At 31.5% G+C, this 17668-nt stretch overlaps 2 protein-coding genes across 4 annotated transcripts; one reads left to right on the plus strand and one right to left on the minus strand.

The window, feature by feature from the left end:
• Window positions 1-219: 219 nt before the first annotated feature.
• Window positions 220-4279, minus strand: LOC114394125. 2 transcript variants are annotated; one of them, XM_028355705.1, is made up of 6 exons: window positions 3802-4275; window positions 3603-3716; window positions 2157-2237; window positions 1584-1756; window positions 1269-1365; window positions 220-523 (listed from the first exon to the last, which is right to left on the minus strand). In XM_028355705.1, the coding sequence occupies exons 1-6, from the start codon at window positions 4015-4017 to the stop codon at window positions 410-412; spliced, it is 795 nt and encodes a 264-aa protein (XP_028211506.1). In that variant the 5' UTR covers window positions 4018-4275; the 3' UTR covers window positions 220-409. The 2 variants fall into 2 exon arrangements, with proteins under 2 accessions (XP_028211506.1, XP_028211507.1); XM_028355706.1 differs by lacking the exon at window positions 220-523 and adding an exon at window positions 530-966 and having other exon boundaries at window positions 3802-4279.
• Window positions 4280-9248: 4969 nt separating this feature from the next.
• LOC114391973 (triose phosphate/phosphate translocator, non-green plastid, chloroplastic-like) lies at window positions 9249-13340 on the plus strand. Of its 2 annotated transcripts, XM_028352995.1 has the most exons (9): window positions 9380-9573; window positions 9600-9767; window positions 10048-10200; window positions 10582-10667; window positions 11150-11234; window positions 11406-11525; window positions 11645-11713; window positions 12783-12912; window positions 13024-13340. In XM_028352995.1, exons 1-9 carry the CDS (start codon window positions 9520-9522, stop codon window positions 13092-13094), a joined length of 936 nt encoding a protein of 311 aa, XP_028208796.1. In that variant the 5' UTR covers window positions 9380-9519; the 3' UTR covers window positions 13095-13340. The 2 variants fall into 2 exon arrangements, with proteins under 2 accessions (XP_028208795.1, XP_028208796.1); XM_028352994.1 differs by having other exon boundaries at window positions 9249-9767.
• The last annotated feature ends 4328 nt before the right edge of the window (window positions 13341-17668 follow it).

Raw genomic sequence — 17668 nt, forward strand, 5'->3', positions numbered from 1 at the left:
AAAATGAGATAGTGAAAAAGGAAGAGATGGTGGGTTATTTTTAAAAATTGGAGGGGGTGTCATTTAAAGAGATTTCAGGGAAGGTGAGTGCAATTTCCCCCAAAAATTATTAAATTCTAATGCTACTGCAAGCCCGACCCAAAGCGGCATTTACCTCATCAGCTTCATGGTCGTCGTCGTCGTAGTTAAATTACCTAGTCAATTGATTCAATTCTGCTATTGGTTTCTATAAATATTGATTTCTTTATTGATATCAATAAAATACAAATGTATGCTGATCAAATTTATTCGTAATAATAAGATATCTTACACTTAATTAATAAAGCAAGTAGCCTGCTTTAATACTTTGGAATGGCGAAGAGAATGATAATAATTTACATGTTGCAGAAGCTGATGCAGCACTTCAATTTTAAATAATACAACCTTCATCATCTCCAAGCAGACAGAGAGAAAACGGGGCAATGGCCACATTGAATGATTGTGAGCCTACTCTTTCTACATGGATCATCTCATAATCACCTTCCTGCATTATAATATAAAAGCCTGATTTTATGTGGGATATGATGGAGACGCATCTGGCAATCCGTGAAAGTAGAAATGCATCTCGAATAAAACATGCAATGCAACAACCAATGAATCCAAATTATTGAGGGGTATAGTTTACAATTCTCCGTCAATTTTCACTTGATGAAGAACCTAGGAGTGCTGCATGGCTAAAATCATAATACCAACTCATTCTGAAGTAAAATTGGATGCAACCATGAAACAATCACCCACACTGAAGCATGTCAAAATATGTGCTTCAATAAGGCTTTTACTTTGGCTTTCTTTTTCCTATGGTAAGATCTGTTGATTATGCAAATAATGACAGTTGATCGGATAGAAATCATGGCAGCGTTGCATCCACTCAAACTTAATGTCACGTATGTTTACAGATAAGAACTTCTACAGAAACCCAGCACTGGCCTGTTGACAATTTAAGTATAAAATTTATTTGATTGAAGCAAATCAATCAGTATTCTTAAGAGAATATGTAAATAAAAGGAAGGAGGAAACCCGGTGCTTTTATCTTTCTCCGCAGTTATAATTATATTACTATTTGATTGCACAATACCTAAAGTATTGGAATCTCTTATGCTTCTATTCGATAGAAAGGTAGTATTATTATTACCAATTACCAAACATCACCAATAATGTTATAATTTATAAGGGGGTACCTTACTCAAATCAATTCTGACTACCCCAGGAAATTGCAACAAAAATCTTACCATTCTACCATTTGGTGTGTTCAGTGGGCATGCTGAAGAGTATTCAAAACTATTCCCAGGAAGTATTAATGGCTGTTCACCAACAACTCCAATTCCCCTGTCATGTGGAAAATGAATTAGAGAAGTTATGTTGAATTTGAATCCCTTTGAGTTTAAAACAACAACGATCTTTTTCTATTAAGTGGGGTTAATTGACCAGGATCAAAGTATTTGTGTTCTGGCATTAACTATGTGCCCCCCGGGTTTAAAAGAAAAAAGAAAAACACTTTGGAATCATAACAACAATATAGCAAAAGAGAAGAATAATTAACTTACCAGACATTTTCCGTTCTCCCATTAGCATCAGTTATAATCCAATGCCTTCTAAGAAGTTGAACAGGGTGTTCTGAGTTATTAGTAATTCTTATTCTATATGCAAAGAAATATAGCCCCTTTGAAGGCTGACTTCTGCCCTCTATATATACACTCCTAACTTGAACCCTGATTCCCTGAATAAGTCACAATTAAATGTTAAGATTTCCGATTATTTTTAGTGTGTGCTTAAAGTACCCAATATCTCATGAAATACGCACTTATATTTTTTTCCTTGAAGAGTTTGAAGGAAAATAAATATAGTTTTATTAAATAACTTTCTAAGACATCTTGCAGGGGTATTCTGAAACTTAGGGAGAAATCATGAAAGACAAACTATTCCAACAGAGATACTCAGCGTTTCCATCTTTGAAGACATGGTATTGAACTAATATTTTAAAAGTGCAATCAACTTAAAAGACCGTTTAAAAAAGGGAAGTTGCTTTCCTTGTTAATTGTATTTCTCTTGAGATAGCTTACATCAAGATAGAACTATCTAGGAGACAAAAAGTATTTAACTGAAAGTAGGGATCATACCAATGTTGTAGCATCACTGCAACATTTTAAAAGAGAGTGTGGAGCAATTTTGTTTAGCTCATCACGATAACTAGCAGCATCCTGAAAAGAGAGAGGAAACGGTGTCAAAATGTAAAATTAATGAGGGAATCATACCTCAAAACACACAGAGTAATATAGGTCACGTTTTGTCAATTCAAGGTGAAAGATGTGAGGACTGAGGAGTGCTGATCTGATAGAGGGTTGAATGTAGAGGTATGAAAGTTGAGATATGTACTTATTACACCATTTAGTGGTTGAATTGAGACTTGAAAGGAAAGTGTTTATTGAATTTTGAAAAATTGGATCACAGACGTAACAATAGTCCAACAAATTTTGAAAGCAGTGTAAATTTTTCATCTGTCCTGTCTAACTTATTGAGAGGAATGAGCAAGACAAATTAAAATTCAAGCAAGGTGGTGCTACTGCCATCTCAAGCACAGAAACACGTTATTTATTATATGAAAAGCACTAGTAAAACCAACTCTAATCAAGTTGCTTATTGGTTCTTAAAGTTAAGCTACTTGATAATAACATTGGAGCAGATGAGTTTTTATAAAAGTTACTTATACAAGCAACTTGCTCAACCATTAAAAAAAATCTTTCCAAATAAAAATAGTTTAAGTGAATTCTAGTGAGTGGAGAATTAACTTAACTTCAAAGGAATTAACCCAAACCGAATCCTTCACTCGAAATGCTCTAATAATTTCACACGAGTCTCACTAGACAGAGAGTGAGCCCAAATTATTGGGTGAGAAACTGGCATGCAATTTAGAGAAAATAAGCTATAGACTAAAAGTGTAAAGTAGTTTTACACATCTAATCACAAATCACCGCGTATAGTAAGTTTATTGACTTTTACAATAATTATCCTACAAGGCATGGTTTCTAATTGGTTGACGGTGTAAAAAATGTTATACTGACAAAGCATAGGCATTATTAAAGTCTGAAATTTACCAAATAAAAGAAAGGAGTTAACCCTTCTGAACAAACCACAAAAGTGAACCTAACACCAAACTTTAATCCAAAATATGAGGGAATAGAACACTAGGGAGACAGGCCTCAAGCACACCACATAAGTGACATGACACCACACTTTAAACCAAAACTTAAGGGTCTTTTCCTCATTTACATGGTGTCCAACTTTTTCATTCTTATCTAATATGGAACTTCACCTAACACTTATACCCTAACAAAATGATTTTAAAGGTATTTTTTTGGTTACCCTCCAAAAATATGTTTGAGAGTAAAATTGTGTCTGGAAACTAAGTTTTGGAGATGCAAGACTCGGATACTTTTGCAAACTCAGTTAGCAAACTTAAGTTTAACAACCTTCAGTTTACAAACTTTAATTCAAACATGCACTAGTTAGCACAACTCGAGTGCATAAACAATTAATTAGGCACTCAACCACATAATAATAGACACCTGAAATCTCTCTTCAGCAACTGCTTCCTTCAATAGTCTCCTCAGACGCAAAACAGGTTCCTCGTCCTCAAATAGCTTCAACGAGTCTCGAATTCTAGCGGCTTCCTTGTAATCCTAAAGAATATAATCAAAAAACGGTGCTTATCTCCAATTTCAAATTGCACAAGTAAGAGGGAAAACAAGAAACTAACTAACTAACCTCGGATTTAGCAGCTACTTGCAATTGTTGCTTAAGAAGAGCGTAGGTTTGGGTCCGAGAGAGAAACGAGCTTGTGCTACTGCTGCCACTGTCTCCCTCTGAAGCACACGCTACGATGACACTCCTTCTGCTTCTCACTCTCGTCTCTGAACCCAGCAAAAGAAAATTCACTAAGCTACTACTCCTCAGACTCATACTCAACGATAACGATTGCATTTTCCGATCGATGCTTCCAATTTTCCCCACAGCACAGACCTATCTTATCAAAATCAAATCATCGTACCACACTACTGTGCAGGGGCTAGTGCAACGCAACGCAAAAACCTTTTCCGCGGCTAAAGTTAAATTAAAAATGTAACTTTGCAAATTTTATACTGTTATTTTTTAGGGTACATACTTTCGTTTAATTTCTGGGAAGTTAATTCCAATTTCCGACCATGACTATATACCAGTTCTTGCGTTTCGTTGAGGGTATTATGGAGATTGTACTATGCTGTAAAATATTCCATTTCGCTCTTTATGGATTGTATCCGAAACTCTGAAGTATGAAGAACCACAATCCATTTTTGTTGTTCATGGACATGAAACATACACGTGCCGCTAATCGTTAACACAGGATATTTTGTCGATGGGATTATGGGAAAGGGGAATAGAAAAATATGTGAATGTTTATTAATCTCAATTTTCAAACGTGGCGCAATGTCTGCCTTGGATCTACACTTTAGATCCCTTGGGCAATACTTACTAATAGTATATGATTAAAATAAAGAAGTGAGACCCAACTTACAAAGTATAATACCCAACCAATCACACCAAAGAAAGAAAAGGTTTAGATATTATAAAGGTATGAGAATATATAATTAATAATAATTTAAAGGAAATTAATTGATATTATATATATCATTAATTTGAAAATAAGTCAATGATGATTATCGAAGTTTCACGAAGGATTACCTAAAAATGATTTTGATCGGTAGAGAATTTTAACCAACAAAGAATTAAGTGAAGTGCTATCGAGTAAAGTACCATGCGAACTACCAATAAATCAATAATTAGGGGCATTACACAAGTTATTAATGTATTGATAAATATTTCACAACTATGACATGATTTTTTCTTATCAACAAAGGAAAACTCATTGATACAAAGGACAAGGGATACCCAACTCTTATAAGTTACAATAATATAACATGGTAAAAAAAAAGATACGGGCAGTGGAGGTAAAATGAAACTAAACACTTGACTTGAATTTTGATTAAGTCAATTGGTTTGTCTTTTATCATATTAATCAAACACTCAATTTATTCTCAATGACAATGATTATTAAATTGCTAATCACACAATCTTTGTTGTCATACAATCACCCTCAAGTAAACTCTATGGTCATAGACACCAAGTAAAAAAAAAGACATTTTGTCACATCTCGCAATAGATTTCATTAAGAGATGTGACAAGCTCACGATGAAAGAACCATCAAACTCCTTAACACTTCGTCTATAAATACCTCATGACACCTTTAATTAGGTATGCATAATTCATATACCTTGGTGGTTACTCTACCAAATTTTGACTCAAGTATTGAAATTTCCAAAGGTTTGTCTTTCTTTGACTTTGGCACAACAAAGTGATCCCATTAGCGCACAAAGAAGTCATCTCAGTGGTAGGTCATTACTCATTAGCGATTTCTCCATCGACATTAACACTAAATAACAATATGTTATGAACACAAATAAGAAGCCCACGAAGAAAAAACAAGGAGTTGGAAGAAGGTGAATACCTACTTATATGAGTTGATGTTATTTTGAATTTTTGTCTCCAAAATTAGTATTTCTTTCATTCCTAATTATAAAACTCTTTTTTAGAATTTAGTTTTTGAATAATAGTACAAATAATTGGCATATTTAATACTACTAATTAAATTAACCACTTTTTTTAAGGGACATGAATTGGACTATGTTCGGTAAGACATTTTAACTAGCTTCTAGTTTTTTTTATTAACTAAAAAATTCTTTTGGTTGTTTGGTAAACAAGTTCTTAGTAGTTTCTAAGATTTTTTGAAACGCTATTTGAAATAAGATTTTTTGAAACCCTACTTTCTAACTTTTATATTTTTTTTCATTTTTATTTTTAATATATTTATCAATTCCTTTGCTTATTTTTTTAAAAAATAAATCATGATTTTATTATTTTTTAATTATTTTACACTTTTAAGTTATTTCAACAATTAATTTTATAAAAAAATTATAATTTAATAAGTTAATTTTTTTAGCTACCGAATTTTGGCTTCTAGCTAATTTTTTAGCTAGTTATATTGAAATAACCTTAGTTAAAAAGATCTTAGGAACGATTTTATTAACACAATTTTATTAAATACATTTCGATTTTTTTTAACATTTACCCATTAACAAAAATACGATCAGAAATTTAAGTTTCAAAAAGTGTTTTTGAGGAAATACAAAAAATGTGAAAGAAGGGTACATTTTTTTTTTTTATCACGGAAAGAAGGGTACATTTAACTATGAGGAGCAGCGCATTATCAATTGCCCTATGCTTATGTTTAGTTTGAAGTAACTTAGTTTTTTTTATTTTGTGTGACAATTTTGATGAAACCTAGTTGAAAGTTTTTAGTTTAGCCTTTTTATGGGTCATTGACTAAATAAGTCAACTGCTATTCATATTTGCAACCACACGCATAACACATACACATAAATTATGTGAGGATTTGAATCGAAAGAATCTTTTGAAAGTCAGAGAAATAAATATTCATTATTAGATTTTATCATTGATCAAAATTAAAACACACAATCAAGGTTTTTCTTTTTTTTTATAAAAAAAATCACATTATTTTTTATAACGTGAGGTTAATTTTGTTTTATCTTGATTATTTATGTATTACTGTGCTACCTACAAATGTTCCTACCATTCTCGTGTGCGTGTATATATATAAATAATTGTTGGTTAATACAATTTTTTTTAAAAGTCTAAATATATTAGTTGTTCTTTAGTTGATCTGATCAATTTTAATTAATTCAATTTGGATCAGATTTTACCTAATTTAGTTTTACAATCCAATCCAAACAAATCCAATTTATAACCACATCAAATCAGATTTGTTATTAAAATAATACTACATTTTTTTAAAACAAAAAAATAATCTAATGATATACAATTTAATATATTTAACTCAAAAACTATTTCTTAACAATTAGTCTAATATGAAAATGTTTCATTCCATTCCAACTTAAAAATTAATCCATGTCTTATATTATAATTACAATAATAATTTAAAAATGAAAAAATACTATCAAATTAGGCTGGGCTAAAAATCCCAAACTCTAAATGTTAATAAATAAATAAATAAAATACTAAATAATCAGTGGATTGGATTAGATTAAATTTTCATAAGTAAAATTCAAGATGATCCGAACATATTGAATTTATAAATTTTCAATTCGATTCAAATCAAATTATTCGAACAAATTCAATTTTTTTATTTGAATCCATTTGAATTCACTAAATTATTGGGTTGATTTGGATCCATGACAACCCCTACAGAAAACTTTGTGGCTAGTAGTGGTCCACTTAAACTCAAACAGGATTCTCTCCTATAGAAGACACAAAGAAATTGTATCTCTAGTGTTTATTATGAGGAAGGAAAAGGTACGAGGGTTTATTCAAAACATAAACATCAAAATAATCCTAATTTATTGGTATACTTTGGTAATTAAATTATATTTAAACACAATTATGTGTAAAAAAAATTGGGTTAACAATAAACCGTATGATGAAATATATTAATCTTTAATCTAACGAATTAAAAAATAATGTGACATTTGACAAAGAGAAAAAATTGATTAAATATAATACATAAATCTTATAATTTTAATTAGGGAAAAAGGCACTCTGTGTCTCTCTATATATCTTAAATAAAATAAAATAAAGAAAAAAAGGTTTAGAAATTTAAAAAAGTAAGAAAAGAAAATAACTAACTAAAAAATAGTGGGGTAATTGTTAAAAAAAGAATAAACTAATGGAGAGTAAAATTATCTAAAAAATATAGGCAAAATTGTATTTTTGTCCCTTAATTTATCTCCAATTTTAATTTTGATCCTCCTTTAAAATTATTAACGAATGTTGTCTTCTTATTTTATGTAATCACGCAATCTTGATCCCCAATCCAGAATTGGACATTGAATGCTTCACAAGAATATTGATTGTCATGTGTCACGTTCTTATTGGATGATGACTGACACGTGTCATAGTCTGACTAGATGTCGAATTCATGAAAGATGAAATACATTGCTGTTGTCATTGATAAATTAAATTATGACACGTAATTGTCCTCATCCAATATGAACGTGACACGTGACAGTTAATATTCTCTTGTAATAGTCCACGTCTAATTCTGGATTAGGGGACCAAGATTGCGTGATGAGATAAAATAGAAGGACAAAATTTGTTAATAATTTTAAAGGGGGACCAAAATCAAAATTAAAGATAAATTGGAGGATAAAAAAATACAACTTTGCCAAAAATATATACACCAAACCAAATGAGATAATTTTGATTATTAATAGTTACAAATTAATAGTTATAGATACATGCATATTCAGAGTTTAAGCTGGCGGCTAGATATTGGTGGGAATTTTAGGTTCAATTACCATAAAGCATTGGCACCTCCTCCCATTTGCAAAGAAAGTGGCCATCAAAATTGAAAAGCAAGATCAAAAGTCATACTTTACTTCTCAGAAAGCAGCATGTTCTCATGCAATTTTTACAAATATTTTTAAATTTAGTAAAAATTTAAAATATTAATTTTCTGAAAAATTGATAAAATAATGAGTTTATATAAATGTTTCAAAATATCATTTAAAACTGTATAAATATACACATTAAATGTCTAAAAAATCACTTTAAAAGTAAAAAAATGTTTCAATTAAGAAAAAAAGTAATTCTGTAAAAAAAAGAAAAAAAAATTATTACTTAATTTCCATGACATATATTTTATATTAATATGCAAAAGTAGAATTTTCTCATTAGTTTCCTCTTTGGCTCTACCTAACATTTGTTTTATAAAATATGGGTAAGCACACTTTTGTGTGATCTGAGTCACTGTGCATATAGACAAATTAAAATTCTCTCGAATAAGGTAAGCATATTATTTAGGAATATTTTGAGGACCAAATTTGACACGTTTCTCCTAACAAAGAAAGACAAACAAGGAGAAAAAGAAATGCAATAGTATCAAATTATTATAGTAACAACTAACAACAAGTGCTACAATAATGGTCCATCGTTAGAATGGAATATCCCACATTTGAATCCAGATTCATGATGCAGTCGTTGTTCTTCACTTCTTATTTAGGAAGCATTTCATTATTTATTTATTTATTTATTAGTATTAATTATAAAAAATTTAAATGCAGCCTTAAAAACCTGGTCCAACACGTCACGGTCAACCATTGCGTTGAAGCGAGACAGAAAGAACCGCATCACTCACTCCCTTCAGAGACTCTGTTGTGATCTCCAAAATGCAGAGCACAGTTTTCTCTCTCTCCCCTTCCCTCTCTCTCCCAAAACAACCTCTCAAACGCTCTGTCTCTGTTTCCACTTCCAAACTCAACGTCATTCTCACTCCCTCTTCATTCCCATGTCAACCATGTTCTCTTGCTTATTCTCCATCTTTCAAACTCGCTCCCTCACACTTTCACCCCTTCCATGCCAGAGCAACCTCCGTGCCGGAGAGCAGCGCCGGCAACACTCTGCTCAATACTCTGGAACTTGGAGCCCTGTTTGGGCTCTGGATCCTCTTCAACATCTACTTCAACATCTACAACAAACAGGTCTTAAAGGTCTACCATTTCCCTTTAACCGTAAGCACCCTTCAGTTCGCTGTGGGGTCTCTCTTCGTAGCATTCATGTGGAGTTTCAATCTCTATAAGAGACCTAAAGTTAGTGGCGCCCAGGTAGGTTCATGTTTGTGTTACTGTTCTATTTTTTTTTTTTACGTTATATATAATATTATATTATTTCCTCTGTTTCTGTTTTTTTTTTTTTTTTTGCAAAATGTTAATTGTTAATGGCTAGTTTTTTTTTGTTATCAGATAAATCGAACTTACAACCTTTTCTTCCCTCTCTTCTCCTTTTACCATCAAGACAATCTTATAATTTCTTCAGTTTCTGTTTTGTATTGTTGTGTTTTTCTTTTGTGTGTGTTAATGTTTGTTTGTGTTTCGTGGGTTGCAGCTTGCAGCGATATTGCCACTGGCTCTAGTACATACTTTAGGGAACCTTTTCACCAACATGAGTCTCGGACAGGTTGCTGTGTCTTTCACTCACACTATAAAAGCGATGGAGCCTTTTTTTTCAGTGCTCCTTTCTGCTATGTTCCTTGGAGAGGTTAGAACTTAGAACCTTATATGTTACTGCAACCAGGCATTATTTTTTTTTGTAGCCTAAGTTTTTGTTCCTGTTGTTTCTTTTCAACGAATTTTATGATCCGTTTATTACCGTTTATTATATAGGGACTGCTGTCATCATGACATGGCTTTGTTCTCTTCGTATTTGCTTATCTTTGTTCCTTTGTAAATTTCTTTTGCAAAGTTTTTCATTAATGAATAAGGTATGTTAAGGGGGTCCAGCTTAGTTTGATTCTTTCGGATAAAAAAAGAAGTAATGAATGAGGTATTGCAGAGCAAAAAAAAAAAAACCTGTATCATATAATGGTTATATAATGTTGTTTCCAACCTTAATCCATTTTTTACTTTAATTTTCTTACAGGCGCCTACTGCATGGGTTGTTGGTTCCCTTGTGCCTATTGTTGGTGGGGTGGCGTTAGCGTCTGCTACCGAGGCCTCTTTCAATTGGTAACCTCTCCTGCACTGCATGTCTTGTTCCGTAGTTACAAAATTCTCTCAATAACTCTGTTGGGTACAACATAGTATCGTCAAGGTTTTAAATTGGGGTCACGGCTGTAGTTCTGTCACGATCCTTAGCATTGCTAGAAATTATAGACAAATGTGGCTGATGCGGCTACAGTTACAGCGACAATGTGGTTACACAGAGCTAAAAATCCTTGACATAGCGAGATCACATCTGTGGACAATTTTTTAGAACCTTGCATATCATGTAGCAAGTTTTCTTTTAGAAAAAGGTCCTGTATTAATAATGTAAAAAGTAACAAACTGCATACTTACACAAACGGCATAGTCGTACCCATATCATGTGGCTGGTAACTAGGATTCCATCGAAGGGGGAGAGAAGAGAGGAAATGCAAACATCTGAAAGGAACATATGTGGTCATTTGAGTTCTAATAAGTGGCATTTTCTTTTCTGGTATATTGAATAGGGCTGGATTTTGGAGTGCAATGGCTTCCAATTTGACTAATCAATCTCGTAATGTTCTTAGCAAAAAAGTCATGGTTAACAAGGAGGTAATATGATCTACGAACACGTCTCAAAGTTTTGCATTTGTTTTGTACTTTTGTTGTTGACAATAATTTTTTGCTAAGAATGAGTAGCATTTTATGACACTCCTATATTATTAGTATTACATTTCATCTTTTTAAACAAGCAGAAAATAAAAGACATTTTGTTCTTCTCAGGAATCTATGGACAACATAACCCTCTTCTCAATAATAACGGTTATGTCATTCTTGTTATCAGTACCTGTAACTTTGTTGATGGAGGGTGTCAAATTTACCCCTGCTTACCTGCAATCTGCTGTGAGTGTTTTGAATTCTTGATGGTTGAAATTGATAGGATTTCTGTTACAATTCTCACAATCGAAATATATTATGGTGTTAAGGCTACTAATTGGTCATCATAACATTTTTCTTGGCAGGGATTAAATGTTAACGAAGTGTACATCAGATCACTTCTTGCTGCACTATGTTTCCATGCATATCAGCAAGTGAGTTTTCCTCTTCTATGCACAATTGTCTCCCTTTTATTCAAAAGTGTTACTACTTCCGGTTCTTCAATTTTTCATTTCGTGACAATTAGATTTAAACATCAGTAAATGTTACTTATGGAAAACAAGAAAAAAGAAACAATTTCTTTAATATTTCTTTGCATGGTGTTCAAAACTTTCTATTGACAATATGATAACATTCTAACAAAAAACTAACAAATAACATTTGGCCGAGAAAAAAAAAAAAAGAAAAATAGAGACAATATGACATTATGGCTACTATGCTGTGAGATAGTTTGTTTGCTTGTATTGTACGTCATTTCATTTCAGCATGGTATTTGTATTGGAGAAATTGTATTTCTAAAATAAATTTGCACAAACTTGTGTAAATAAAAAGATAGATAGGAAGAGAAGAGAGATAAGTATGGGATCAGATGATAGATACCATGAACAGTGATAGCGAGAATCAACAGTGCTGTAAGTTGTGGTATCCTGTTTTCTGACAATCTTATGGAAAGCATGTGAATGTTGGAAGAGAAATTCAATTTTTACAACATTTTTGTATAACTTTTTTTTTTTCAATTAATAGATAAAATGAGTGATGTAATGAAGAAAAATAAAAAGAAAATTGAAGTCGTAAAAATGCGTTATAAATCACGTACCTAAGAATAGTACAACTCATGTTAGAATCAGCTGCATTCATTGTTGAAAATAACTTGACAATAGGAATGCAGCATGTCCACTTTTAATGTGCTTCTGACCATTTTAATAGAAATAGAAACACTTCTTACCTAAGTTCATCTTGAGAATTGTGTGCTTTTGCCTAAAAAAAAGAATTGCGTGCTGTTAAAGAACTGTGTGCCTATGCTAAATGAAAATGATAGTGAAATCTTTTTCATATAAGATCATCATAAAAGAAAAAGTAAAGGGGTAAAGAGCTTACTTTGTTACTAACTATTAGTAGCCTTTATCTGAAGTCATTATATATTTTTGCGTGGTTCTTTTCAATGATAGGTTTTTTGTATTCCTTAATGATGTAGAGATAATTTTGTTTGAATAAACTGTGCAGGTTTCTTATATGATACTGCAGAAGGTGTCACCTGTTACCCACTCTGTAGGAAATTGTGTGAAAAGGGTTGTGGTCATCGTGAGCTCTGTCATCTTCTTCCAAACACCAGTATCACCAATTAACGCATTGGGTAAAATTGCTATTTTTTTCTGGTTCCAAATGGAATCATTTGAAGAACAGTGTTTAAAGTTTTTTCTTTACCATATCTCTTGCTGAGATTTTATGTGGTATTCCTCTACAGGGACTGCTATAGCTCTTGCTGGTGTTTTCTTGTATTCCAGGGTGAAGCGACTTAAGCCAAAGACAACTTAATTTTCAGTCGTAAAATTTTTGCCAGTTGCATGACACACTTGCTAGTTACATTTCTGAATTTTTTTTATCATAGGTCAGATATAGGCATTAAGGGTTCTTGACCCTTTATTTTTTCTTTTAAACAGTTAGGTCCCCGATTTTATTGTACATGTCTTAGTGGCGCCTAATGGTTCTGCTATAAGAAATTTTTATCAACGTTTCAATTTTGATAAAGTATGACATCCAGTTACTTTTATTACACTGTCATTTGTTGTTTATTAGGAATGTACCTTTGTTTTGATGAAGGAGAAATATCATAGAGAAAAGAATGATTAGAATTAGGACGACATGTACGTGCAAATTAAGTGATTGGATACATTTGAATGAGGGATGCCTAATCTGGCATCTCAAGTATTTATAAAAACTTTATTTCTTTTATTCATTTATAAAAACTTTATTTGATACTGAATTTTAAAAATGTAAGGTATAAATCAATTCTGAGCAGCAGAATTTGAATCTAAGATAGAATTAGAGATGGTAAAAGGGACTTGATCCAATGTGCTGGTTTGTTTAACCCACCCTTTTAGGTTGATTAGACTAATCCATCAGCTCCTTTTGGTCTGTCCTATTTCAGCCTGCTAAAAAAGTTTCATGACAAGTTGGGGAGGGCTAGTTCATCGGATCAACATTTTTTTCTTTTTAATTTATTTTTATGGGTCATTTGTCTCAATTAATTTTTGACGGACTAAAAATGAGTTAAGTCAAATCAAGTTGAGTTAGTTTTGGTTGAGTTGTTTAACAAAAAATATTGAACTCAACCCAACTACATTTCATTGGGTTATGTCTTAAATTAGATCCATCCCAACATTCTTTGGGTCATTTACACTCCTACCAATGTCCCCTAAATCACTATCGCTACAACTATCGTTATTGTTGTTATCATCATCGTTGTTGTTGTTGTTATAGCCATTGTTGTTGTCAACACTATTGACACTATCGTTGTTGCTTCCATCATTACCACCACATTCTCTGTTGTCGTCATGACCCCTGTTGCTATCATTACATTAAGATAATTAATATGAATTGTATTGAGATAGTTAATATAAAATATATTATAGTAAATTTTATTTTATTGTTGGTCGGAGATGCTCGATTTTGGGTTTGTATCGGGCTTTAGTATGAAGTCACATCTAAAGGTACTAATTTACTCTAAAATGGACCGATCGGGTGGGAGAAAGATTAGTTGAGTGCCTAATAAGAAGCCCTAGATACCTCCAAATTAAAAAAGAAAGAAATATTTGACTTCGATTTGTCTTTTTATAAGGAGATAGAGAACCTACATGGAGATATTTTGTTCTGACACTTCTTTGTTTCTCAAGTAAAATAATGGACAAATTGCTGATATTGGGTTGTCCATACATTAAATAGCATAAAAATAGGACAAAAAAACCCTAATATTTTGGGGAAAATAAGATATTTCTTAGGTGATTTTCTTTAATTAATGATCCCTTGCCATTAATTATCTTTGTTGCAACGTTTAAATTAAATATAAGTTGTTAACTCTCATCAGTTACTTCACAAGCCTTTATTAGGTATGACTATTTTGTATTTTTGTACTCGGAAAAAAAGCAAGGGAGTGAGGGATGGTGTTCAATTTTTGGGAATGTTTCGACCTTAATTCAAAATTAACCCTATACTAAGTCTATTAAATTTTATACACAAATATCATTAACTAACTGCATTTTAAATGACCTAGATTTATTTCCCCTTCTGTGACACCGTTTACCCCAATATACATATAAATAAATAAAATATATAAAAATACAAATAAACAAATTCAAGTGGGTAAAAAGTTCACGTTCACTTCACTATTATCAAATAAAACTTATTAAAAGTATATCCAGCTCAGAACAACGCTGTCAAAGTTTACAAAGGAATTTTTGTTGAATCAGTGAGGTAAAATAAAATAAAATAACATCATGCGATTAAAATAAAAACTCAACACCAATATCATATTCTATCAGAGCATTGTGTCACAACGTCCTCTAACACGAGATTCTTTAAAGTTATCCACTTAATCATCTGCTCCCACGAACACAAGGTTCGAGATCATCGCAATATTCAAACACAAATAGCACATAGAGAGTGAGTTATCATATTTCTAAAAAAACAAATAAACAAAGACATGATTAAAATAAATTATAGAAGTATTTATAACATAACTCAACTTAATACAATCCACATCACTTCACCACTTTATCATTTAAAGTTTAATTTTTAATCATTAATCACATTACACATGAATCACACACTCGGGTCAAGACGTAATAACACTCATGAATTTCATAATAAACAATTAGCAGACGTTATGCAACAATTATACTGAAACTCAAGCCTATATGCAATGTGGTACCATGTTAGTGAAAAACCACACTGAAGCGCTTAGGAGTACATAACAAGACACACCAGACAATGAGTATGTCAGGTCACTCTTAGTAAGTAAAATCATAAGGTAACCAATCAGGTTCACTCTGTTTTGTGAGAATGCTCCAACCATATGGGATCAATATAGGCTTAAAGGAGCACTCAAACTAAGTTTCTTTACCCCCAAGGACTAGACTCCGAAGAATCCGTTAAGACCTCACCTTCCTGATTCAGGTCTAATCTCTACAACAATTTTTGCACGTAGACACTGCTAATGAATTATACAATACCCATGACTTCACACTCGTGTTTCAAACACGTTTAACACATTGCACTACAATTTAACACTTTAGGTTCATAACTATGAATCCTATATTTTTCTTTTAATACTGCGCATAAACACTTTTCTCAAGGTAAATACCAGTTAGATTATTATATAATTCATAGCTCATAGCACTAGTATTGTCACATCAAGTGTTAAACACACATTTATTCACAACTGAATTTCATGTCCACAATTTTAACATATCACAACGAAACAATCCATATCACATGTTTACGTGTATCTCAAAAATTAACACATGTTCAACTTTGCACTTATGCTCAATCTCAACAACAGTGTTATAATCTCCATAACAATTTATCATGCCTCATAAATCATATGCATATCACACAATAATAATATTTGCATGACACAATATATATATATATTAAATCAAACTATACTATTTTCAATTAAAAAGAGTTTCTACAACAATTAACTTAAAATTATATCAAAAGAAATTACTACTAGGTATTAACTTTACAACTTTCTTTAATTTATTATTTTATTACTTTTATTATTATAATATATACATAACATGTTGATCATCATCGTGGGAAAATATAAAACAAAGACAATAATTTGTATAAAATAAATTATTAAAGAGAAGATTATTTAAAGTACAATTCGCGTTAATTAAAAAAATTTAATTTTTAGGATTCACACTCAACACAAGAACACAATAATTTCTCATGGAGACATCAATTGGTCCGTCAAACATATATAATTTACAATTATAATTGTAAAGATAGGATCAAAATTTATAGAAACACCCCAAAACTCATTTCAATTAATCCTCTAAAGATCCCTACACATGTTCTCCCTATTCCCCAATTGTAAATAACTCATCCCTTACCTCTAAGCGGGCTCACACGTGTAGTCCGATAGTGATAGCGGCATCTCTAGCAGTTCTGTGAGACTCCTCAAGTTTTTCCTCTGATTGTTTTATTAGGATTTTCAAGCGTTATAGAGAAAGAGAAGAGATTGTAACCTCCATTTCATTGTCAATTTGCGAGACTAATTTCTTTCTGCAAAATCATTATTTCACATATTCCAATGATGAGAATGTGTAAAAATGAGTTGCAAAGCTAGTGTCTAAATTTTACGATGATCCAACGGTTAATGAGTCCGAGATCATAGTTTTACCGAGACAGATTTGAGTGTATACGAGAAAAGAGAAAGCTCAATCCGAGAGATATTTCTTCCACCACAGTCATTATCTCAAAAATCTCAATGGTGGGTGTGTGTAAAAATATGTTTCAAACCTCGTGTTCAAATTTCACGATGAATATTTATTCTATTTTTTATTTGATCATTTTATATAAAGAAAATATATTTTACTCACTGTTAATTGAATAAATAAAATATTTTTTTTCTAAAAATATATATTTATTTTATTTACCTTAAAACTATTATTTTAATTAATAAAACTATTTCTCTTATTAATTTTATTACAAAAAATTCATTATTTTCCTAAAATTTTATTTATTTTAAATAAAATTATTTTTAATTTATTTTATGAAAAATGTGATATTACACCTTCACCGAATGAGAAGAAGATTCACAAAAAAAAAATAAAAATTCATTGTATTTGAATTAGTCTATTTTTGCATTAAAATAAGCTCCAATTAAGATTATATTTAAAATTTCTTTAAAAAAATCCTAAAAATTAATTTAATCTAAGCATGTACATAGTCTTTAATCATCAAGCCAGCTAAAGAGTGGAAAAGGTAATAGTAGCATGCACGAACGAAACACTAAATTCAAATTATCAAGCTAACTGTGGAGTGAAAGTGCTCCCCTATTTGCAAGCCATCCAATGTGGCCATAAATTACTATAATTAGTCTT

This window comes from Glycine soja, chromosome 17, assembly GCF_004193775.1.
Source record: "Glycine soja cultivar W05 chromosome 17, ASM419377v2, whole genome shotgun sequence".
Taxonomy (NCBI): domain Eukaryota; kingdom Viridiplantae; phylum Streptophyta; class Magnoliopsida; order Fabales; family Fabaceae; genus Glycine; species Glycine soja.

Coding starts and splice junctions, on each gene's coding strand:
- LOC114394125 (XM_028355705.1), bottom strand. CDS start 4,017: ATGCAATCGTTATCGTTGAGTATGAGTCTGAGGAGTAGTAGCTTAGTG. Junction 3,717..3,801: donor AAGTAGCTGCTAAATCCGAG/GTTAGTTAGTTA, acceptor TATATTCTTTAG/GATTACAAGGAAGCCGCTAG. Junction 1,757..2,156: donor GCAGTGATGCTACAACATTG/GTATGATCCCTA, acceptor TGACTTATTCAG/GGAATCAGGGTTCAAGTTAG.
- LOC114391973 (XM_028352994.1), top strand. CDS start 9,333: ATGCAGAGCACAGTTTTCTCTCTCTCCCCTTCCCTCTCTCTCCCAAAA. Junction 9,768..10,047: donor CTAAAGTTAGTGGCGCCCAG/GTAGGTTCATGT, acceptor CGTGGGTTGCAG/CTTGCAGCGATATTGCCACT. Junction 10,201..10,581: donor CTGCTATGTTCCTTGGAGAG/GTTAGAACTTAG, acceptor ATTTTCTTACAG/GCGCCTACTGCATGGGTTGT.